We start from the raw sequence: 25762 nt of genomic DNA on the forward strand, positions 1-25762 counted from the left end.
TTCAAACACTGTTGAACTCCAACACTACTGCCGTGAAATAGTAACTACAGTTACAGTAATCTCCGGTCTGAATTTACGAAAAAGTAAATGAATGCTATTTCATTGGAAACTTGTTGAAAATATTATCAAATGCTGCAGCGCGCAACGGGAGCTTGTCTCTCATCATAATAAATAGCGCTAGAAATACTCAGCTGAATACTCACGTTTAAGATGAAATTTTCTGTGAAAGTGTGGAGTCGAAAGGAGTCGATTGGGTTCTTTAGAATGTTTAAAGCATAATTGAGTGGATTTCTGTCTCAATTCTCAAATTCATGGCATTTGTTTAATTTCCAAATTTCCCAGAGTGTAAAATATAGGACTTTTGATATCTGACGTTTATAATGAAGCCAAATTCACCGTGCTGTCACCCAATATATACATAATACAATCCTTGATATTTCTTAATTTCGAAATTTTACAGACCGTAGTAAAATATAGAAATTTTGATATTTGATGCTTGGGGGAATGAGGCCAAATTCACTAGTATACCTCATAGACACCGTACAATCCTTGCTACAGTATTTATTAACTTCCATATTTTCCAGACTGTAAAATATAGAAATTTTGATATTTTACGCTTATAATGAAGCAAAATTCACCATAGGAGAAAAAAGAAGTCTCGTCAGTTCTCTTCTTTTTCCTTCTGTTGTTACCTTTAACAACAAGTGAGTTACGTTATTAGTCAACAAGAACGCACATCACTGACATACTCGCCTGCGGCTCATCTGCAAGCCACGTTTTTGTTTTTGCTATATGTTTTCGTCATATAAATTTATTATTGAATAGACACAGGACATCATAAGGAATCTATTTGTTTGATAGAAAGGTAACCGGCTTCTATAAAAAAGTAAAATGAAAGATTTTTCATGCGCTGACACAGGTGGGAGCGAAAAAATCCGCTTTGTCAGAAGAAAAAAATTATTAATTACAAACCAGTTGGTAAGCGGAAAAATTGCAAAAATATTTTTATATTTCTTTTTTTATGTAATATGTAAGAAACTGTAAAAGTGGATATCTCCCTAATTTATACTCATGGTCTAAATTTACTGCACTTGCTGAAATCATTTTCATTGTCTGCGAAGAAATAAAGAAGAAAAGAAAGAAAAAAAAAGGAAAAAAGGAATGAAGTTTCCTCAAGTGTGTTTTTTAGACTAAGATATTGTAAAATATTGCTTTGATCATTCTCTCGGCGTGTAACTTTTAGGCTAATTTACCGGTTCTGGGAAAAGTATTTTAAATCACAGCAAAAACAGCCCAGTTTAAGCTTGGTTAGAATCACGACCGACGTACTTACCTAGGGGGCAGTGAGGGGGTCACGACTTAATATTTTTGGCGTGCTAACGAAGAAAGGTGATCAACAGCTTTGAGCAGAACCGAAGCATTGCACTGATAGCAGTCAGTACACGCAATCGAATCAGTGATTTTCAGTACTTATCTTGGTACAGCATTTCACTGATTTTACTATTCAGTGTCTCCTTTGGGAAGAGTTCATAACAATACTTAGCAAAAGGAACCTTCAAAGAATATGACATGTAAACACACGACCCTTAAAATCGTGATTAGAAAAATGATCTAAAGGTTATCCTTTTAAAGTTCCTATGTTACCCGATGACATAAGCATAGTAGTTATGCCGGAACTTGTCTTCCCTTTTTGCAGTTCCTTAATTTGTTGCTCAATGATTTTGATGAGCAAAAGATAGTCATGCTTTCAGTTAATATCGATAAGAACTTGTTTGGTTGGCGCTGAATCAAAATTCTCATTTATAACAGGCACCCACCCACCTTTAAGTAGGTGCTTCAAAGAGGTTGCAACCTCAAATTTTTGGGGGGATAGAAATAGAAAAGACAAAAGGGAACCATCAACAAAAACAAGGCAATAATCATTATTCATATGATATTGTGTTTAATTGTCAAAATCGCCTTTGTTAAAGCAACGGAACGTTCCAGTGCGATATCTCTTTTGGCGGCCCAAGTGTACCATGTAAGTGTATAGACATGAACATGTAATGAGAAGCTGTAAAGGTTACTCCAGAAAAAAGGCTAACTCCAACAAAACGTGCGTGTCTATGAATACGTACTGAATAAATGATATGGTGATAATGAAGATAACAATTGAGACAATACCTACACGTACGACGACTTACTTTCAAAGGGAAGTTTGTTCGAGAAGGAAAACAAACGCCTATAACTACGAACCATAAAAGGAAATGAAATAAGGTAACCAGCAATAGCAAAACAGGAACAAAACAAATATTTACTATTTTTCACCGATGAGCACGTAGCACTGTTCTATTCAGTGTGTCCTGGTTCAACTCTCATCATGGTTTAGTGTTTCTGCTTTGTTGATTCTCTGTATTTCTGGGAGATCATCACTGCATGGGAACAACTAACTCACCTCAGCGACAAAACACTGCAAAATAAATATGATTGATATATGAAACATGAGGTTGCGATAAAAAGTTGCAATAAGTGGAAAATATGATAAAAAAGGATCGATAAGCATATTTCATTCAAAAACCGGACTGAGAAGCAGACACTCGAAAAGAGAGGCAGTGTAAAAGATAACACCCCGGATTTGGTTGTTATTTTATAGAAAACCGATTATAAAGCCAGAAAATCCAATAAGATAAAAACAACAGTTGATGTTAGAAACTCACTGGACGTGAGAAATCTTTGTTCGATTGTTTGTTTTCTACCCTATAATGTTGTGTCGGGGGGTACTGTCAAATGGATGAGAGATAACTAGAAGATTTAAGTGCTAAAAATCCTACTAAACTGCACCAAGCGTTTCGTAAAAGAAGTGGGCCACAGGAGACAAACTAAAAGAACCAAACCCACGATATCCTCCTTTCCGCGCCCCGCAAATATCTGCGTTTTTTTTTTTTATTAGAGGATAACGGTCAGTAGGGTTTATGGTTTGTTTATATCATTCTAGAGTCAATTCTCTATATTCTACCATTTTGGGTTTTTTATTCACTTGCTGTATGATAACAAGACCGAAAAAGCAACAACAACATATAGAATTCTGATCTAAGTCGCCTTTCGAAATTTGAAACAAAATGAAACATGTCATAGGAAAGCTGACTCAATGTTTTCCGAAACAAGAGACACAGAGACGAAGGCTCAGTCCGGAAAGATTCCAAAGTACGGTCTTATAGATTAATACACAAACTTAAAAGAACTAGTCAGAAGTTCAAGTGATACCTAATACTCTAGAGAACAGTCTCGTTTAGATTAAGTCTTATTCACGTATTCACGTGCATTCCCGAGCATTTTATTTTGGGACCTTCCTTGTGAAAACATGACATACAAGCTTATAAAACGGTCTGTTAGGAGGGGCACTGGGTTCACCCTGGGAACAAGGGTTACAAACAATCACCCTATTTTGCCTCCATTGCCCAGCCGGGTACACAAAATATGGGCGCATGCGAGCCAAGCCACCGTCCCGTTTATCAAGCTTCAATATGCCTACAAATGTCCTTTACCGTTAAGTAAAATTAAGTGCACCAAAGCCGGGCACGAAAACCCCCAGAAACCAGCAGGTGGAAAAAAAAGGAGGGAACGTGCACCCCCGACCAAGGCAGTGGTGCCACCCGCGGGATTTTTGGGTGTACTTTGCAAAACCTAGCATGCGCAAATACACAAAAGTTGCAGAAGGATCTGACCTCCCACAAAAACAAAACCTGGTTTCTACATAACAACATTTGGAAAATTAAAACAAAGACAAAACGTAATAGACAACTTAACGCGGTGAAGGCTGCCCGTAGAATGCCTCACCCTCCTAACGGCCACACATTACAAACTACAATCCCAAAACCCTATCCGCGCTTAGCACTCGTCCCAAACCCTCTGATTCGTGACTGCAAAATAGTAATTTATGCCAGGATTATCACAAATTACATTTTATATTATTATGTCACTCAATTTATATCTCTCTTTCCGATATTTTCGTTGCATTAAATAAGAAAATCCATCTGAAAAAGAAATGCACTGACCTGGAATCGAACCTGGGCCTCCCGCATGGCAGGAGAGACTTCTATAGCTTAACCACCAGCACCTTGTTGACCAATTTACTTCCTTTAATGGTGGCATTCTGGATGAATTTATAATTAAAAAAATGTAGAAAAGTGTGAACAAATAATCCCGGAGTATAAGCTCTATAATCTTGGTCTGGGTCATGTTATGTTATAGAGAGGGGGACGCGGCTTCAAAACTTTACCTTACGACTGGTCTTTTCAAGTCGGATTTTGAGATCACCTTCTCCATTCAGATCAAGTGAAGACCAAACCCTTCCCGAGTTATCTCTCACTACTTTTCGCCTCCCACCAAGGGTTGATTTCCAGTGTTGCGTAATTTTTACGTGCGTACGTGCGTAACAGTTATGTTCGCAAATAAAATAGAGGCAATGCATGAAAGGTCACTCGCAAGCGTAAAAGTTGAACCTCGCTCCACTTCTCGTTTGAGCTCAGCACTTTTTATCTTGCGTCTATTTTATTTACGTGAATAAAATTTACGTGCATCAACATGCGTAGCCAAAAACGCGCCAGTGGAAATCAACCTTAAAGAGGAAAGGCCGGTGCAATTTACGTGAGGGAAAATGGAAAGGAGTATGAAGAAATTCCCTCTAAATCTCTTTACTTTTTCCTTTCCGGCGTTACCTTACACAACAAGTGAGTTAAGTTACTCTTTGACGTCATCTGTGATCTAATATATTACTGAACAGACCCAGGGCAACATGGAACCTATCTGTTTGATAGAAAGGTAACTGGCTTCTGCAAGAAAGTAAAATGAAAGATTTTCCATTTCACTGACAGAGGTGAGACCCAAAAAATCTTTCTTAGAAGAAATAATGACTATTTACAAACCAGTTGCTCAGCGCGGAAATTGCAACAATCTTTATATTCCTTTTCTATGTACACTGTAAAACCTTTAGTGAAAGCGGATATCTCCCGAATTTTCACTCACTTGCTGAAATGGTTTCCATTGTCTACGATTCTCAAAAAGAAGGGAGAACGAAAAAAAAAAAGGAAAAAATGAATGAAAATTCAGGGAGTGTGTTTCTTAACCAGGAGCCTATGATTAGTAATTGTAAAAGGCTCCTGCTTAAACTTATATATTATATTTGTAAAATATTGCTTTGATCGTTCGTAAAAAAGAAGGATTAAACTCAGTTCTGGGCAAAGTATTTTAAATCACAACAAAAACAGCCCAGTAACTTAGTTAGATCACGACCAAGTTTATTACTATATTGATAAATACCTAACAACAGAATCTTCAAATGAACATATGACATGTAGACACCCATCCCTTAAAATCATGAAAAAAAAATACTCCAAAGGTTATCCTTTTAAAGTTCCTTTGTTACTCGAGGATATAAGCATAGAAGTTATGCCGGAACTTGTGCTTTTTTCAGTTCCTTCGTTGCTCGATGATCATAAAGTGGTTTGATGATAAGCAAAGAAGTCGTGTGGAACTTGATTGTTTCTCTGGCGCTGAATCAGAATTCTAATCAATTAGAAGCACCACCTACCTTGAAGCAGTTACCTCAAAGAAGTTGCAACCTCAAATGTTTGGCGATGATAGAGATCAACAAAAACAAGGCAACAGTCATCACTATTAGTGTACTTAATTTTCAAATTTGCTCTTGTTAAAACTACGCAATCGTGTCAGTGCGATCTCTCTTTTGGCCTCCTAAGATCTCTATCTCTGGTCTACCATGTAAGCGTATAGACATAAGCATGTAACAAGAAGCTCTAAACGTTACTTCAGGAAAAAAAGGCCAACTCCAACAAAACGTGCATGTCTATGCCTCCAACAAAACGTGCGTGTCTATGCATAAGTGAATAAATGATATGGTGATAATGAAGATAAAAATTGAAACAATACCTACACGTGTAACGACTTACTTTCAAAGGGAAGTTTGTTCGAAAAGGAAAAAAAACACGTATAACTACCATCAAAGAAAATGACATGAGAAAGTAACCAGTAACAGTAAAACGGGAACAAAACAAATATTTACTATTTTAACTGATGAGCACGTAGCACTGGTCTATTCAGTGTGTTCTGGTTCAACTCTCCGCATCATTATGATGGTTCAGTATTTCGCTGTTTTGTTGATTCTCTGTATTTCTGGGGCATCAATGGGAGCAAACACCTCACCTCAGCAACAAAACACTGCAAATTTAAAAGACTTATGCGAGGTATGAAATAATTATTTTGTTTTTGCTGACATTTCTGGGTTATTTCTCGGGCAGTGCGTGAGAAAACATTGCATGAAAAAGGTTTGCTGCGAAGTATATACTGGCGCGATCTAAAGCCCCCTTTTTCATAGCCTACAGTGCTTCCTCTGTGCCTTATTATTTTTTTTAGTTGATGTTAGTGTTGATATTTGTCCAATTTTGGTCTCACGTCTTGTAAGAGGGTTTCAATCGGGTGGTGGCTTTTACGGTTATCGGCTAAAATTTTGGCTCTTTTACGGCTATCGGTTAATTCTTTTTGAGTTACGGTTGACAAAATTTAATTAATTTCTTTCGTTTCAAAGAGTTAAATATTAATAAACCTGTATTCTTTGTATCTTCAAAGCAAAATAAAGGTCTTAGGATCATCACGGGATAAAATGAAGTTATTCTTTTGAAAAATTTTAGCATTTGATAGATCACACTATTTATAAAGTATTCCATTTTAAATATTATTTCACGCATAGAAATAGAGAGTCAATAGTCAATGTAAAATAATCTTTGCGAAAAAGCAAAAGCAGACACGCGAACGCCTAACTCAAGGCAGGGGGAGGAAAAATTAATCATGACAGAAATGGCTGTTTTCACACTACAGGCGGATGTGAGATAAGTTGTCCGTTTGATAATTCGCGTCAGATAGGTAACACGTCTTAATTTGAAATGGAAAGGGTTTTGATTTTAAATTAACAATCCTCCTGACTTTATCCGTCAATTTCGAGGGACAGTTTGAAGACGGGATTATCCGTTCCAGATAGCCTGTGTACAGCCGCCCCCTCCCCTCCGAAAAAATCGGAGAAGGGGTGTCTGTCGGAAAGGGGGCGACTGTACACAGGCTAGTCTTAGACGGATAATCCATGTCTACCTCTAGTGTGAGAACGGCCAAAACCAAAATTCCCGTGACCAGTGTTTTTAATGATAGCGAAGGACTGTACGGAACGACTGTCTGCCGTTACCCGCTTGTCCGTAGGCCCCATTATTCCGCGCGGCTAATGCTTTTCGGGTCACGTGGTCCGAGCGAGTTTGCCACCGAAATGCCTTGCCCGAGATTGCGTGGGGCCCGAGATTGCGTGGGAAGAAGCCGTACAGGGACTAGGCATGGCAATGTCAACCGTAGCGTCAGGGAAAAACGGGAAATGTTGTTTATCGGCAACGTGTTTTACAAACAGTGACATCTCTAGCTGCGTGTTGTTTCACTAGTGTTTCGAGGGCACGACCTTCTGAAAATCGCAAATATTAATCCCCAGCAAAACATTAATCCAGTTTCGCTATGGAAAAAAAAAATAGTTCCCCGAGAGAGCGGTGGAAATGGAACCTAGGTCTTGGTCAACACCTAAAAGGCGCTTCACCTAACGTGCGCACAGAGTCACACTAGCCGGGAAATAAAAAACTCAACCATAAGTGAGTTTAGTACCTTCCTTAAAAGTAGCAAATCTAGGGAACAATCAGTCTTTTACGGTTAACTCCTTTTTACCCTATTTACGGCCAACGGTTAAAATTTTTCAATTTTTACGGCTATCGACTAAATTTTTGGCCGTTTTACGCCTGTCGGTTAACCCCATTGAGACCCTCTTGCAATCAGATTTTTCCACCCTTCTACACCTCTGAGAGGTGTAGAACTAAGTATATATAATGACAAAGTGTTCCTGACTAAGGGGAAAAGTACGACAATATCAGACTTTTCCATACTTCTACACCTATTGCTAATGTAGAATTTGGAATGAAATAGGAAAGTAGGGTTCATTCACACTTCCACATCTCAGGGAAGTGTAGAACTAAGGACGGAAAAGAAAAGTAGGGATATTGTGGCCAGCTGGACATTTCTGATCTTTTAAATAATTTATTTCTACGCCTCTCTCGGTAAAAGACGGGTTTCGTTAGCCGGTCGTATCATATCAATAAAATTATGGCGCTGTGCTTTTCTCATTGACGTGATTTATTATTACTATTATTATTATTATTATTATTGTTATTATTATTATTATTATTATTATTTATTAGTACCATTTTTTTTTATTTAGTACATTAGTAGTCTTACAAGCCATTTGACCCGATCACTTTATCTATCGTTATTAGTAGCCCTTTCTTAAATAAGCGCATGATAAAAAATTCATTTTAATTTTCAGAAATCTATCCTGGGTCATGGTTTTCCCGGCGTTCCAGGGTCAAATGGCATGCCTGGAATGCCGGGCATTCCGGGGCCGCAAGGACCCCAGGGAAGGGAAGGTGCGAAAGGACAGATCGGTGATAAGGGATCGCAAGGAACGCCGGGTCGAAGAGGAGACAGAGGGCGCGAAGGGCCCCCTGGGAAGAGTGGACCCCATGGAATAAAAGGCATAAAAGGTGAAACGGGACTGGTGGGAATGAAAGGAGAGCGAGGCATTATAGGAAATCAAGGGAGAAAAGGAGACAAAGGAGAGAAAGGAGAAAGCGCCAAAGCAAGTCAAGCAAGTGTAGTACCACAAACCAACTGGAAACAATGTGTGTGGAAATCAAAAAGCCATACTAATAACGGAAGGATTGAGGTAAGCAAGAAATGCGCTAAATAATTGCCATAGATCACAAGAAGAGTAGACGATCTCATTCGATAGAAAAAGGTAGAAAATTTAAGATTTTGCTGAAATTAATTTGGAGTCAAATAAATAGCTCTGAGAAGATAAATCTCCTTCCCCTTCCCCTGATCATCACTTCGTTTAACCTCCGATTCAGTTGATAACTATTTCCGTTCCCATTTAGTGTTATAAGAATAGAGGCGTTACTAAATAGATTTTGATTGTTTTCCAGGGGTGTGCTTTTAACAAATTGAAGTCTGATTCAGCGCTCAAAGTCTCATTCCAGGGAAACATGAGGGTCTCTGGTGATAATCAGTGTAATCGGTGGTATTTCAAGTTCAATGGAAACGAATGTAGTGGACCAATGACGATTGAGGCTGCTGTTTACAACGACTGGACATCAGAGAACCCTAATCTGTTGCATCATCGGTCCTTTGAGGGATACTGTGAAAACATTCCACAAGGGGCAGTTAGAGTGGAATTATGGGTAGGACAGTGCGGTGGCCACACCCTGGGTAGTGCCGAAACTGGGTGGGAGTCAGTGTCCCGGATAATGATAGAAGAAGTATCTAGGCCCCAGTCCTAACGGGAGTCTCCCTCCCTCGATTCTGGGTGACGAAGTGTTTTCTATTTCGACTTTTCCAGAAAAATAAAACAACAATTCAAGTATTTTATTTGCACGAACGACATGTTGAGGTAACTTACATGGGTTAGATTTCGCGTGCCTAATAAGATTGTTGTAAGTCAAATTAGTTGTTAGTAAGGCTAACTAGACGTTTGAACGTCTGAGAAATTTGATGGTAACTACGGTAACCTGGAGTGATTGAACTGTGCTTCATGTAGATGTAACTTAAATAATAACAAAAACAACAAAGAAAAGGGAGATTACTCTAAAACAAGAGCAATGAAGTTTATTGAACGTAGTCATCGTCAGTCATTGATATTTTTGCAGTTAATACTCGTGATGATAGGCGATTTCCTGGGGTCACGCAACGGGTCTTAGATTAATTACCCTCTAGTAAATTTCCCAGCAATAGTTGAAAGGTTTAATGTAGTAATCTTCGCTTAAACAATAATTCGATTATTCTTCAAGTAAAATTGGTCGTTACTTGTATGTGATGGAGATTTTTATCCAATTTTCTCGTCCCTCTTTATCTTTTTTAACTTTCACTTCTTCTTATATAGTGTATTTTCTTCAATGTGCAAGGTTTTTAGCCAAAAAGTAAATTTTATGCACATCTTATCCCTATACTTTCTTTACAATGTGACGAAATTCATGGAAACATGCACAAATGTGGTAAAACGTACTCGAAATTTACAAAAAGCCTATTGTAGGTTTTCACATGACGTCACTAAAATTCAAAATAAAAAACTATCGATACTACCGAGATTTTACTTTCATGATGCATTAGAGCAGCGGAAAACTAATTTTCATACTAATTTCTCGCTCCAAAAGGGTTCTTGGTTTTGTGATAGAGTACGCTTGAATTTCTCAGCTTTTGCGTGACACGGCATTTACATGACGGCAAGAGAGCTGTCATGTCGGGTTAAAAAAATGACTTATTTCAGGAAATTTTGCTATCTAAACACTTCATGTATTAGAAAAAGTATTACTTTAATGTTTATGAGATTCTTGAAGAATGAATTCACGCTTTTTTAGCAAAACTCGGTAACAGATGTTTCTGTTGATTTCCGTCCGCCTTGTTGGAGCTCATCCAGCATGGCGTCTCCATACAAATCTCTATCATTTTGGGTAAAACATTTCTTCGGATATCTCGTATACGAAATATTCCTCTGACCTGAATCTTGGCGAGGGTCTTTGTATATGTACCTCCTTTCATTTCCCAGATTCTGGACTTTATCTATTATACGGTTTTGAATTTTATTTTGATCTATTTTGAATGGCGTACCACTGAAAACCAGCAATAGATACGATCAAACAAATATTCAGCTTAGGGCTTCTTGGATTTTTGACCTGATGTTTTGGACAAGACCAATCGTAGATACAAGACATGTAAACTAACTAGAAAAAAATAGATCATCATCATAATAAATGAATAAATAATAATAATGATAATGATAATGATAATGACAATAGTTATAATAGTAAATTGTTATTATGCTAAAAAATTGCCCAGAATGCTTTTGTGCTTTTTTAAAAAATACTTTTTGTAACGTTGACAATTTTATACCTAGAAGAATGTCAGAGAACATTTGCCATCACATTTGCCAAAAAATATCTTCCAATGTCACATCTGGTAATGACCTCATCGATAATGTGACTATTGGCAAATTAGGTTTCTTTGTTGCTGTGACAAGACTTCATTATCGAGTTAAAAACAAATAGCATATTTAAGGTTTTGGTTGTAAGGGGCTGTTAAAAGAAACCAGTTGAGTTCCCGCATTTTAAATCTAAGGGGGGAATCAATATGAGTGAAAAAGTCGAGAGACTAGTTCTAGGGCTGTAGCAAGTCGATGTTTCAACAAACGGCAGTGAAAATTTCGCGAGAAAGTAATGTTCTACCTGATAATTTTTTTTTCGACGACCAAAAGAGGGATATGACGTCATCAGTAACGTGACCATAGCGTTTTGAATATTTTAGTTCGTTTTCAAGTACTTTTTTAGTCATAAATTGACAAACCGTTTTCTCTACAAATCTCTACACTTTTTGCCCCTGAGTAATTATACCGTTATTTCAAAGCACAAGCAAACTGAAACTGAACCAGGAATTAAAAAATTAAATTGCTTGATATTGCAAGTTGAAATCGAAAAAGAGACTTACTTTTAAGATTTTTGTAGAATCGATTTTTAACAAAACTGTTTGTTTGCCGACATAACATTCCGGCGTTTGTTAATAAAGGAGAACTTTGAAAAACCCAAAAGGATGTATTTGGCGGCCATATTGTTGTTCTTCTTTCCGGAGAGAGGTCATGTACCCTAAAAGCCAAATGATTTGCTGCTTTAAACTTTAAAATAAATGGAAATAATGATAAACAACTTGTGTTACTGTTTTCTACCACAAATGAAAAGACAACTTACGAGCAGCTGCTACTGTCTTAGGCTCGATTTCCGCCGTCTCCCGGGTCCGGTCTTTGATCCTCCCCGAGGAGAGACGGCTGGACGCGTGACCCGTTGACATTGTCTGTGACGTAATTGGAAAATTGATCATTTAGGCGTCTCCGATGTCACTGGAAGTGAAACCGGTCTCCAATTTTCTCATTTATTTGGCTCAAAATTGCATCAAGCGCTCCCTTACCCACCCAAATGCGTTTCGAAATAGCTTTTTCGCTGCATTTCCATACATTAAAAAAAATATTCTTCGGTACATTTCTGTACACGGCGAGATATAGTTAATTTTCTTTGACCTTCGAATATTGGTTGTGTCTTCCGTTGGTCCGAACTAACTGATTCACCGAAGCGGACCAAATTAAATGGAAAAGTTTCTGATTTACCAGACAGAATTTCCAGCGTATTGAATGTTTCTCTGTCAAATATAAACGTGGACGGTTACATCTGTAACGAACGCAGTTATCGAGATCTAAAGCGCCTTGAAAAGATCCTTGAAGATGCAAATTCTCTCCAACAACAATCATTAGAAGCAAAGTTCACAACAAACAATCGAACAAAACATTGTGTTCCTTCCGACCCTAAAATTTCGCCTAGTGTCTCCGGGCCGTCGAAATCGCTTTGCCATGCGATGGATCAAGGAAGGACTTTCTGTTTTGATGTGATAATTTCTGCCACAATCTTTGCCAGACGAAAATCTGCAGGCGGTAACATGATTGGCTTAAACCAACAAAGGAAATCGCACGCGTCCAGCCGCTCTTTCGGGGGATGAGTGCAGGCTCATTTTCCCGAACAGCGGCTGGTAATCGAGCCTACTACTGTCTGAGAAAGAGAGAATCCGGTATGGTTCAGTCGTTTAGCCGCGCGATCAATAGTTCATATTTATTTAATTCCTCAATATGCTTTTTCATGGACAAAGCCTGAAATATACCAAGCAGATTTTCCTTGAACAGAAAACAAAGAAGTCTTTTGCTTTACGTCATCTGTGCCCAGTACACGAAGTCTTGAGTGGAATTTGGACAAATTGTCAATTCATTCGGTCAGGGAAAGTGTACATTTGACTGTCTGTCTGGGAATTTCAAAAACTATTCCTATGGCAACCATGTCTCAACAAGCTCATGCACGTTGAGAATTGAGAAACTGATCAACTTCAGCATGACTTGTATGTGGACACTTCATACAAATTCACTCTTGCATGGGTATTTGTTTCTCCTGCATGAACACAAATAAATGTGAACACTTTCATAAATGATTTGGTACTCTTTACAGGGATAACTCCGTGCTAATGAGGGTACCGGATATTCAATGATCATCATTATCACAATTCTTCTCAACTGCATCCTTAATAACATTGCAACATGTAATTTCACTTCAGTGTAAGTGATTATGTTTGCACCTTACTGTTTTAAAAAAGAATTAGTTGTCAAGTGTGATTAACGTATATGCCAACTCTCCCGGAAACGACAACAATCTCCTCCCGCACGGGTCACCCAACCTCCCGGATAAAATCGAGTTATGAGCTTTTTGTGCTTCAATTTGGAATTTATCCCATTTTCTCCCAAAATTTGAATTTCCTTTGATTCAAAGTTCGGTTTCTGGGGCATTTTCGTACGTATTTGATTATTTCCGCATTGCAATCATAAAAGCTAATTGTGATGGTTCTGTAGCTCATGTAAGACTTCATATAAAGTCCTAAGCCGATTAGGGACTGGACCGAATTGTGCTTATGAAAGAAAGAGTCTCCAGATTTTTGATTTCCAGAGTTTGGCATCTCTGGATTATGTACTGCAACAATAGTGCACACTCTCATTGCTGTAGTTCACTTAACAATAAATATTTTCCGTCAATTACCAGCATTTACTTGTTATTTTCAATGCACTACTAATCACACACTTCACAAGTAAATATTATTACACTTATTATTAGAGATGGCATGGGTTAGCTGCATATTCACCTGTCTTTCGTGCAGTTATTCACTATCACACCCATTTTCTTTTGACTATTTATTACACAAGTAGGAGGGTCAAATGGGGTGAACACGTGACTTATGAAATATTGGGTACCCTTCCTTAACAACATCAACCCCATTTACATCCCAGAACATCCTTTTTAACGACAGAGCACTGGGTTCAAATTTACTGCAACCAAAAGGAAACAAGCAAATAAAGGTGTAATAACACCAACCATGTATAATAACACTAACCCAAATAAAACAAAAACACTGGTCTAAAAATGATGAAATACTTTTTATTTTTCCGTAAAGTACGTAAAAATCAATCTTTTCCGGGAGCCTGCAATCCATTCGGTCAGCACCAAGGATAACGAAGGCTCTTGGATAAGATTGCATGCGCAATAACACAACAATATAAAATGTATCTGAAATCGTAAGACTAAGCATCGATTGAAGCTTTCTGTCAAAGTTTTGTACGTGGGCGTCATTATCACTATTCTTTCTCGCTTGTCTTTATTAGAGGAAATCCATAGATATTGAAGACACAATGTAGCACCTTTTGCGAGAGGAACTATAAATGTTGAGAACAAACAAAAACGGCGTTGAAGATGGAGGGTAACTAAACAAAATGAGAAAAAAAATTCCTGCTTAAGTCTTTCTATGCAGGAAGTTCTTTGCCGTTTACAGTTTACACATGCCATTCTACTGAAAATGAACAGAAAATCAAACGGGCGTTAACAGAAACAAAACGATTATAATGCGTGGTTTTATCTACTTTAAGCTCAAAATTTTTAGTGAAAAATATAACGTTAAATTACCAACATTTTATCGTCTGACTTGAGCGTTCCCCCCGTGCATGGTCAACGCAACTAGTTTATGTAATTGCTAAGTTATACTTAAAATCAAAAACTCGCATAAGGGGTTATGAGTTTCTGTTACAATGCAGTGCCTAAATTTGCTCATGTTCTGTTTGAGCCAGAAAGATAAATAGAATCTGTCGTTAACAGAAGTGCCGTGTCTTCTACATCAGAATCAGATTTTGATTCATTCATAGCGTTTGTCCTAAATTGTTGGCTGCCGTATCATGATATAATTGACTTTCAAGCGCTTTGGTCAATTAGTGGAGTTAGCGCTATATAAATTGTTATTATTATTATTATTATTACTTTCACTAAAAGCCTGCAAGAACTCATTAAGTAAACTGGCCATTTGCAAGTTACAAAAGCTTCACGTGACTAATATGTGAGGTGCATTTTTCGCCATTGTAGGATTGAGGTCCGACGTGAAACGACCTATAAAAGAGATTAGCAGTGCCGTATACGCGGTGCTTCCACTCTGCATTCTTAAGCCCGGTGAATACAATTACATGTAATGACATATTATTGTATATATTTAACACAAATGAAAGAACATTTTGTTAAAACAAAACAGTCTAACCGTCAGGATCAACAATGCGATAACTTCTATAAATATCCTTCTTATCAATAGATAGATCTAGTCAAAACATCAGTTTGCATTGATATAGTGACTTCTAATCGTTATATCAAGGTATATTATCATACCAGTTTTCATTGAATCTCATTACAACCAACTTATTTTACATTCACTTTCAAAGCAATCGCCGAAATCGTGTTTATGAACAATTTTTTCCCTCACGGAACGTGCACAAGCGGCAACCCTTTTAAACAGTAGAAAATTGTGCTCACAATCCGTTACTAATGAAAGTTTTAATTGCAGCTTTCAACTTTTTGGGTCCGTGAAAAAAAAATCCTCAAAAATGTAAAACTTGAGCTCATTCCAACTTTTGATTTGTGAATAAATCCTCAAATGTAGTAAATTTAAAAGTTAGTTAGAAATACGTTTTTGTGGCGCGATTTATTACGCCGCAGAATTTGTTCCTTGGTATTGGTCTCGCGAAAAAAAACCTTTACTAGGAGCGTTTTTACAGCTCCGACAGCGTTTTTTAAAACATATCAATTGGGTTATACAGGGTACAGTTTTCAGACTGTGGATGAAATCTGTTAAATTGTAATATTGTGGCATACGTTTAGTAGCTGAATCAGGTTAAATGATGAAAGCTTGCCAGCTGTAGTTTCTTCTGCTGCAGTTAAAACGCAACAGTAGATACTTCGGCATGGTTGAAGAAAGCTTCCGCGGAAGAAATGATACGTGGCACGATTTCCATGAAAGTTGTTGATAAAACTCCGTTGTGCCAATAGCTGTTTTCAAATGTTGCGTAAAAATACTCATTATCTTGTAAGTCGAGCTTGGCTTCTCAGCTTCTCAGAAGACTAGATGTTTGACCAATTCATTGTTCTCTGTACGCTCGCATCAGCAGAAATAAAAAGGATATGATACGGAATCCTATCATAAGAGCTATCATGATGTAAACGTCGAAAAGAAGATTGTCCTGAAATGCAAAAGATGGATGAATGTTTATCACTTTATACATTACTTTATAAATACGCTTTATAACGTCACTAACATTGCAGTCAGAGACAGAATCAGGAAAGCCATTGGGCCCTATGATGACATCTTAACCACGGTAAAGAAACTTAATTTTCAGCGGTCTGCGCATGTATCAAGATCAGCAGAGCTTGCCAAGACAATTTTACAAGGAGCAGTGCAAGGAGGGAGAAGGAGGGGCCGACGAAAGAAGCTTTGGGAGAATAGAATCTCTGAGTGGAGAGGGTGGAAGTCTTGCGACGCCCTAAGAGAAGCTGAAAGAAAAATCAAATGGAAAGAAATTAGGGTTACCAGGTCCATGGCGTCCCAATGGTCACTATGACTACGGCATAAGTGCAGGTGCAGGGGCATGGTCTTCTTTGATGGAATGATACAATAAAATCTGTAATTAAGTACCCGAGAGTTTCGGCAAAAGCCAAGAACAGTTGAATGGCTGAACAAGGATTGGTTCTATAATTTATTCTATAAAATGCTTATTTGACCAAATTTCTACCATAGTTTTTTTAACCTGCCGGCTTTTGCTAAATTTATCGGCGCCTTTTTATCGCCCCCGCAAGGATTTCGCCTTCTGGGCGAAATCCCGAGGAGGCTCTCTAGTAGCTCGTGCGTATATTAAGGAAAGTACTCAAAGTTGAAATATACAGTCAGTACACCAAAAAAAAAAATCTCGATTTGCTTGAACAGGGGCCGCATGGAATCGTTGGGTAATGATGACGTTTCTGTTGTTTACGCCCACAAGTAAGAGATGGTTAGGATGACGTAAAACAGAAAATCCCGAAGGGACCGCTTAGGTAGATTTTGTGACATTTATTGTACAGTCATACTTCGATCACGTGTTAACAGTGACATTCTGTCGAGCAGCTGTTTTGAAAGTTAGGACCAAACGACACTCCTTAAACGCAGATGAAGTTATAAGGTGCGTATAACTGTGCCGGTATATGTAACCACTTGGAGAGTTTACCAGACACGAGTTCTAAAATCTTTGATCAGAAACAATTTACCAGACACCCTTTCTCTCTCTTTGGGGGAATAAGACTCAGTCCACAAACAAGCAAGACGAATGAATCAACGGCTAGTTTATCACTAGCAGAACGATGGACGATTAAAGAAATTCGCCGACAATTAAATTCTGTGCTGACTTATTCCTCTTTAGGGATCCAGTAAAGCTTAAGCCACACCCCTATAGGTTTCCTTTATGAGTTCATCAGCAAGTATCCCCAAATCTTCCATTTGAGAACTCCCTCCCCTGTGTTGGCTGAAAATGGGAAAGGTTCTGACAATTGTTTTGGCTAAACAATAGGACAAAAGGTCCACGCACTAACACTTACCGCGTCAAAGCCCTGGAAGGCGATTGCAGCGTCACCATTTGGTATACAAAATGCCCCATTTCCTGCGGAAGTGCTGTTTGTGGGTGACAATGTGGGTGCTATAGTCGTTTCCGTTGTACATGCTACAACAGAGCAACACAATTATGAATTTAAAAAGATGCCCAAAAGGTTTTTTTTTTCGGGATTACCTTTAGGAAAACGGGAAGGAAATTTGGAAGAGTTTTTATAGTGAACGGGATGCGAGATTGGCGATTCTACGGTGCGGGGTTCTCAACAGGTTTTCCTAACAAAAAGAGAGCTAACTTTTCTTAAATGTCAAAATGATGACCTAACAGAAAATGCCAATGTTTTCCTTCACTCCTTCACGTGCCTGTTTTGGTCCCTAAACTGGAGATTTTTTTTTTTTTTTTTTTTTTTTTTAAATAAAAACACTGGCTTATCCTTTACTATAATGTCATACATTATAGAGTGCATGCTCTGTTGGGAATGCTGCCGTATTTACATTCGAAAAAGATTCGAATACGCTAGGTGTGGACGCGTATTTTTCCGAAGTGGGGGAAAAAATCTCCGTTTTAAAAAGTATCCGGATGCGTGTGGACAGAACCTTAGAACTCGCCGAAGCCGTGGGCAAAGAGTCTACGAGGCAAAGAGACACGTGGATCCTATCCATTTTACAACATGCTATATCTGGGAGGACAGGCATGATTGTTGTTTAAAGGTAAAAGACTACTTACGTATCGACCCATAACCTTTCCATTGGTTTATGATTAGAGCTTCAAAGCCATACATGAACCATGATATGTACTTTAGCCAGATAAAATAAACAGGCACAGTTCTGTGTGGAAAAAAAAACAAATGCGAGATAAGGTTTTTGTACCGGCGCTTGGAACTATCTGGTATACTGTGTAGTATATGGCCTGAAAATGGTTTAAGTTGTCACTTCCGGGAAAATATGCAAGGAGAGTGAAACGCTCTCTATTCAAGTTTAAAATGCAGATTGCTTTTCTTAGCATGGATAATTTGCTTAAAAAAAAAAAAAAAGAAAAAGAAAAAGGAAAACAAAGTACTGTATCTCAAACTGATAGCAGGGTTCATACAAAAAATTGCTTTTAAGGACTTTACAAGGAATGGACTTTCACAGAGATGGTACATATAAACACCTTCCTAGCCCAAGCTTCTCTGAGCTATGATTTGTATTCTGTCTTGGACAGCCATAAAGCGTATAATAAACAAAACAAAAACACTATCTCCGCATTACTATTTTACCGAAGAAGCCAACACAGCATGGAACTCTGATTAAAAATACACGCACCATGCACAGGAACACCAGGAGTTAGAACTTTGATCAATTTGCTTTGACTCAGTGATATTTTAACCTCACGGCACACTAGGATTACTCTGCTTCTCAAGATCTCTTTATTAGCTGCTTTCGCACCCAGGTTAATAGCGTTTAAAGTTGCTTATACTAGGGTCTATGCCAAGCAATTTTTTTTCGATCCTACTACAATCAAATTTGAAATAAAAAATCAAGGACTTTTCAAGGCCCCCCCATCCCCCCTCCCTAGAATTCAAGGACTTTACAAGACCGTGCCACCCCTAAACACACAACTGAGGGTTACAAGCGCGAGCTTTGCATAGAAAATTGCTAAGCTTCAAACCGACTTTGAATATCACGACAATTTCCAAGGAAAGTTCCCCAATTAGTTGAATACTGTTAAATGTTCGGACCGCGAATCCACCAAAAAATCGACTGGAGGATCCCGAATAAACGAGGATCGAAACAAGGAACTCCGCGGCGAAGGTCCCTCCTTTCCCCCAGAAAAATTTGGGAACAAAACAATGGAGATCGTTCCATGCAACTGTTGGGCATTTTAAAGCGGACGTTTCTGCGAATGGTAATGGGCGAGCCCGAATTCTAGTTTGCTTACGTGTTTTTGAGGAAAAATCCTCCAAAAATCAACAGAGGCAACATCAATGGAGGACCAAGGGATGTAGCTGCAGTGATGGTGGGCGCAATCGTTGAGATTATATAACCTAGGAAATAGGAAAAAAAATCACATCGCAACCAATGAGTGTAGGACATCAAAACAAAACTGAATGCGAGACTAGTAATACAGCAAAGGGCTGATTTATTTGAGGACAATATTGCCGAATGGCCAGCCTTTCATTCAGCTTTGTTTTAATTCTCACTTCAAGTGACGTCTGGCATTAGCATCTCTGCATTAGAGATCCGGCAAGAAGGAAACTGTCGGTTTTATTTACGCGTTGAGTGGACCTCTGCATTCAAGGGTTTTTACTGTGCATCATTTTCATTATAAGAGACTTTAAGCAAGTCGTTATGGCGACGTCTAATGGGGAGGTTGTGGATGCGAAGCCTTGGGGAGAATCCGTCACCATAACCCGCCAAATTTCAATTTTAAACAAGTGGTACCCAAACAGTGGCTACGGGGTTTCTCCCTCATTTGCTTTGTCAAATGCTTTTTTGATAAAGTGAAAAACAATATACGATAGGGTTTAAAACCCGTGACAGTCGAGAAAAAAAAAAAACAACAACAACAACAACAAACAAAAAAAAAAACGGAGAAAATTAGTAGTGGGGACTACGCCACAAGACAGATCCTCAAGTAGTAGGATTTGACGGAACGGCGGAAGGTAATTTCCAGGCATGCGCACTGCGTCATTTTTGGGCCATTCTACTTCCGGTCGCCGTAGTAGAGGTCGCCGCTGCCATTTCCTTTAGGTCCCTATTATCTCTTGTTAGTCAAAATAATATGAAAGCCATATTGGGAATGGCGTTCAGTGTAACAACATTTTTTGACTGAAGCCTTGCAGGTACGTTCTACCGTAATCAAAAATAAAAAAGCTCTTTCCAGCTAGTCATTCACGTGGTACAAAGAGTTCACATCATTTAAAATGATAATTTCCTTTGTTTGTCTTGTCCCAGTGCCACATTGCGTTGCAAAGTTTAATTATTTTCGCTATCGTCTATTGGTTTGACTGAGTGTCCGCCACGTATTGCTAAATTCTTTTCCTGCCATGTGGCAATTAGAGAGTTGAATCGAAATTTAACGCGATGTCATTTTCTCCCTTAAATCCAATTACAATTTTGAATGCTCAAATAGCAACGTTCAAATGTCAATTTTTTCGTACTAACGAACACACGAGCCAAAGGTCCAAACGGCCGGAGCTTATATCCCAGTTTCCTTAGCATGAAGCATGCCTAGGAGTATTGCTACTCCCCTCTGGACGGATTGCTAGTCTATCGTAGGGTTACCCCCTTCCCCCCCTCCCCCCCCCCCCCCCCAAGCAGTATGTATGTCGCCGGTACCCATTTATACACCTGGGTGAAGAGAGACAAAGTGGAGTGAAGGAAACAACACGACAGGCGAGGCTTGAACCGCGGACCACCGAATCCGGACTTCGAGGTGTTAGCAGCTCGGCCACACACGCTTCCAAAAAAAAGCTGAAAGGTGTGTTCTAAATCAGAAAGTTATCATCAAGGCAGTTAGCACCTACCAAAGGAGACAGCCACGTTTGTAACAAGACACATGATACCATAACACACAAGAAAATGGAGAAATTCACCCCGCAAACCTGAAAAATAATATCAAGTTGAATTTACTCAGATGAGTTACTGAGCATATGAGGACAAAGAACCTTGAAAAAATAGTAACTATAAGCCATTTTGAAGTTCAGAACTGAGGAAGACTGGGTCAAAGTTGGGCGTAAATGCATTGTGGGACTGTTTTGGCGGACGCTATCACCTTTTTCATTGGCTATTACGAAGGTTGTGCAGCAAACTTAGTTAACATTCGTTCTCCGAAACGCTGCTGCTGCTACTGCTACTGTTAATGCTACTGCTACTGCTGCTACTGCTACTGCTACTGCTGCTACTGCTACTGCTACTGCTACTGCTGCTGCTGCTGCTACCACTACTACTACTACCACTACTACCACCACCACCACCACCACCACCAACCACCAGAATCCTTCAGATTAGATTTTTGCTTTTTTGTGCAAATTAAGGCTTTTGTTATTTAACCCTCACTGTGGATTGTGGAAATGAATTCTGGTCTTAGTTTAAAAAAAAACGTCATCGCGAAAATGACTGACTGTGCCTCGTTAGTGCCCCTACCCAGACACAAAATACTCCTGTAGAGTAGCACTGACCATAATAACTTTCTGGGTAGTTTTGCAGGTAAAGCGTTAAATCTTGCCTGGTGGGCGAAATTTTTTTCAAGTTTCAATCCACGTCCATCCTTGCTATCCGTAGCAACAGACGACAAGAAACAGTGTTAATGACTAAATATAGTCTTCAATAACAACACTGGGCCGTTATTTTTTGATTTCAACTATTGGAAAGACAGGTTTTAGCTTTAAAAAAAATAGCAAATAGCGTGATGTAGCCGCAGTCTCAAAATGGCAAATTTCAAAGCTTAAACTGTTCCTTCTAACAGTGTGCTTTTAATATTCACTCTGAGTGAAATCCTATCTATCACAATCACTCCATCAAGTACAAAGTTCAACAGAAAAGAAAGAAGAGCGACTTACCAATCATCCAATAGGAAATGGTAATTAGGAATAACGGAGAAATAAGGAAGACTGGAATCTGTAGAAGAAACAATAGATAACAAAGTGAATGAAAATGATTATTTGTTGAAGCTTAACCGAAGAGCCATTAAATTATCGCGTACTGTTTTTTTTTTTTCAACGTGGCAAAATTATATTAGTGTTGTTAGCACTCATGGCCGTAAACACCAAAATCGTTCCCAGGGTTCTTTCCCACTCGCTCCTACCGAGCCCCTAACTTACGCAGCAGTTTTTTGTGTTCTCAACGCTTCTGTCCACAAGACAACATGCGGATTAGGATAGGCAATAAATCATACTGAGATCGTTACCCGAGAGATTAGTCATTCGGTGTTGTGTCTTTTTTTGGGGGGGGGGGGGGGGGCGGGGGGGGGGGATTTGACCAATCTTCCTGTTCGAAATCGTAAGATCAGATAAAAGAAGAAAAACTTCCCACAATTCTACATAACAACGATCCAGTTTCTCACGCGTAACCTCAAATAGCCAATAGGAAGTCTGCACCGAGACATGTGACATGCTCAATGCCATTTCAAACAAAATCAGCCGGCGACCTGAGCAAAAAATCAAGCCGTAAATATCTTACACACATCTTGTAACACAAGGGGTAAAATGCAATTCCAACCGTCTGTTTAAAAAAAAAGTTGGAAAATTAAATTCTAACCTCTGCTAAAGTTTTTGCCAGATAATACACATCTGTTCTGTACATCCCGTTTTTATGTTCTCGCAAAAACACAGGGAGCTCAACGGGAAACACCTAAAAGAAAAAAACAAAATGAAAACAAAATGAAAAACCAAAAACAAAAACAGCCACGGTAGGGTTAGTTCAGTTAGTAGAGTGCTGGCCCCAGTTTGTTCAAAAGGAGGATAGCACTATCCACTACAGTAGATAAATCACAATCCAGTGGATAGTGCACTTGGTTTCCCTAATACTTATCAACTAGATAGTGATTTATCCGATGGATAGCGCTATCCAAAGTTTGGACAACCCGGGCCAGATCTGCTGTTGCCGGTTGTTCAAAGTTTGAATAGCGCTAACGAGTTCCATCCCAGAGATTGAATCAATACTCAGGGTCTTAAAATAACTGAAGAGAAGTTACTAAAATTAATGAGAACGCAAAAGCACACTGAGAGGACTGAACACGACCGTTCCGTTACCGTTCGACCACTGGATCTGCGCGTGCTGTTTCTCTCGCGTTGTTTCCCTAAAAATTCGCCTAGTGATATTCCACTTGGGGACTGGCTGAATTCAGTGCAAGCCCCCTGGGTACCTTTCACTGGGAACTCACATTCCACTGCAGTTAATCCCTTTAAATTTCAATAATGAGCGTCCAAAGAATGACTTGAACATGGCATGCAAAAGTTAGTTACTTTGATTGCTCAATAACTCCTCATTCATTTGAAAGTTCGTTTCAGAAAATGGCCGCCTGAGGAACGAGCGCAGAAACTCCATACTAATGACGTGCCACCACCCAGATCTGCAAAGCACTACCAATAGCAGGGTCAGCGGTTTTTTTTTTAAAGCTAGGGACAAAGTCCAAATTCGTTTCAACATTGTTTTGGATATTGCTTATAAATAAAGGCAAAGTCAGAAAAGTGAATAAATGTGAGCGTCGACAGTTATCCCTGCTGCCCACATTCAGTGACGAGAAGTCAAGCCGCTTGTCTCAAAACGTGCGCTTTTATCACAATTTCATTCATTTCTCACAAAATTCTGTTTAAATCCCCGTAAATCCCCCACCCCGAATGGTTAAAGTTAGAGAAAGACTTGAAGGTTAAAATACAACATTGGTCTTGCGGGGAGGGGGTGGGTGTACACAGGGAAGGGAATAAATATGTCCACTAGGCAAAAAGGGGGCCATCAAAGTGTGTCTCAACACTTTTGTCCCTCACTTATTGCTGATACTTACAAAAATGACACCTTGGAGGCTTGTAAAGGATGCAGAAGTCACAAGAAAGAAATAAACACCGCTGATGTTTTGGATGCCATCTTGATCGTAGGGAATTTGCAAGTAAATCAAGCCAGCAATTAATCCCGTTATCTAGAAGGGAAAACAAGGAGGAGAGGAAATAATGTCAAGATAATGTAACTCCAAGAAACTTAAAGGATTGCAAACGGTCCTGCAGTTTGCCCTGCAAATTAAGCGGGAGAACGAGATCGAAAGAGGACTATTGTTATACTACCAGTCTACTTGGTACGGTCTGAATTTGATCGTTGTTTTGAAAGAAAAAAAATAGGTTGTTTGGTTTCAGGTTAGTTTAAAACGTACCCCCGGCATCTGTTTTTATGTACTTGCTTCTATCGTTCAATAATTTTTTTAAAATTTAATATCCGAGTAAGTATATATATACGTATATAAAATAAAAATAATAATTACAAACTTATCGAACAACTGACGTCGCGCAAAGACAGGGCTGCTTTGGCAGTGAGGTGATCGGGAAAATGGGCTTCATTTGCAACTGCTTAAATCGCGATTATTACTGCGATGGTCATAACTTCATTTAGATTAATTTTGTATTTTCCACAGTACTCGCCACCTGTTCTTCTCAGCCCTATTCTCATTCTAAACACAACTCATGGCATTTTCCTAATTTATTTAATATGTATGTATTCTTAGCACATATGTACACTGCTCAATACTTACAACGGCCTGCATGACTCTTATCCTGAAGACAATAACGTCACGCTTGTTAACGATCCATGAACGCCACAACAACGCCATAAGCTGTCGGCACCAAGACGCTTTGTAGCTGCAAAAATTATATCTTGCTTCATATCTCTAAACTGACCAATTTCACCAATACCATAAAGCACTTTGACCAAGAAGTATGGTTTCTGACCTTCTTTAATTGTGTACTGGAGCATTCTGGGTCACGTAAAGGGTGAGGTTTTCTGTCTTCCAAAGGGCTCAGGAACTGGGTATACTTTTTTAACATCCATTACTTAAAAACCGCGGTTTGGTTCTGAGATAGGGTAGCAAATCACATGTTTTGGACTGAAAGAGGGCGACTGTTTCAGGAATCGTGCTGCACAGCATCACCCGGATTTTTGCAGGGTTACTCCCCGCCCCCTTCTATCTCCGTTGTCACTAGTTCGACTAACCCGATGTAACGAAGACGACAACGAAAACTTTAGAAAAGCGGTAGTTGTATATACTTACGGCGAGCGTTTCTTAAACAAAACATCTGCTTGGAATGAGTCCTAAGATGAAAGAAATGAAACTTGCCATTCAGTATAGCCTGAGAGCAAGCTCAAACGAGAGAAGGCAAGAGAACACTCGAGAACACGCGAGAAAACACTCGCGTCTCCTTTCGAGTCCAGCTCTCGCGTGACTTCTAGCGAATGCCCTAAATAATTATATATAAAGAGCTTGCTTGCACGCTATATTCAGAACACTAGCCAATTAAACCAACATGCTGTCATATAAACTAAGGAGAACTGGACAACTGACCCGCAAAAAAAGAAAAAACAAAATACAAAAAAATACAAAAAAAAATACAGAGAGGTGTGTTCAGCAAATTCACCTATTGTGCGCTAATTT

The 25762-nt window shown here is 38.9% G+C and overlaps 2 protein-coding genes across 2 annotated transcripts in view; one reads left to right on the forward strand and one right to left on the reverse strand.

Annotated features, from left to right (window-relative positions):
• The first annotated feature begins 6128 nt into the window (after nt 1–6128).
• LOC140930817 (uncharacterized) lies at nt 6129–9410 on the forward strand. The gene is made up of 3 exons (XM_073380530.1): nt 6129–6239; nt 8399–8797; nt 9057–9410. The coding sequence occupies exons 1-3, from the start codon at nt 6129–6131 to the stop codon at nt 9408–9410; spliced, it is 864 nt and encodes a 287-aa protein (XP_073236631.1).
• Nucleotides 9411–14118: 4708 nt separating this feature from the next.
• The window catches only part of LOC140930829 (protein white-like), a 22546-nt gene continuing 10902 nt past the window's right edge, over nt 14119–25762 (reverse strand). The window contains exons 11-20 of the mRNA XM_073380542.1: nt 25382–25422; nt 24866–24971; nt 24131–24262; nt 22885–22977; nt 22188–22245; nt 21153–21230; nt 19565–19670; nt 18371–18471; nt 17637–17758; nt 14119–16252 (exon numbers count right to left, since the gene is read on the reverse strand). Coding sequence (XP_073236643.1) covers nt 16151–16252; nt 17637–17758; nt 18371–18471; nt 19565–19670; nt 21153–21230; nt 22188–22245; nt 22885–22977; nt 24131–24262; nt 24866–24971; nt 25382–25422 — 939 coding nt within the window. The 3' untranslated portion in view covers nt 14119–16150. The remainder of the gene's footprint in view (nt 16253–17636; nt 17759–18370; nt 18472–19564; nt 19671–21152; nt 21231–22187; nt 22246–22884; nt 22978–24130; nt 24263–24865; nt 24972–25381; nt 25423–25762) is intronic.

The sequence above is a fragment of the Porites lutea genome, chromosome 3, assembly GCF_958299795.1.
Source record: "Porites lutea chromosome 3, jaPorLute2.1, whole genome shotgun sequence".
Lineage (NCBI taxonomy): Eukaryota > Metazoa > Cnidaria > Anthozoa > Scleractinia > Poritidae > Porites > Porites lutea.

Excerpts from the sequence above, each read along its gene's own strand:
- LOC140930817 (XM_073380530.1), top strand. The coding sequence starts at position 6,129 with ATGGTTCAGTATTTCGCTGTTTTGTTGATTCTCTGTATTTCTGGGGCA. Across the intron at positions 6,240-8,398 it reads ATTTAAAAGACTTATGCGAG|AAATCTATCCTGGGTCATGG; the intron begins GTATGAAATAAT and ends TTTAATTTTCAG. Across the intron at positions 8,798-9,056 it reads CTAATAACGGAAGGATTGAG|GGGTGTGCTTTTAACAAATT; the intron begins GTAAGCAAGAAA and ends ATTGTTTTCCAG.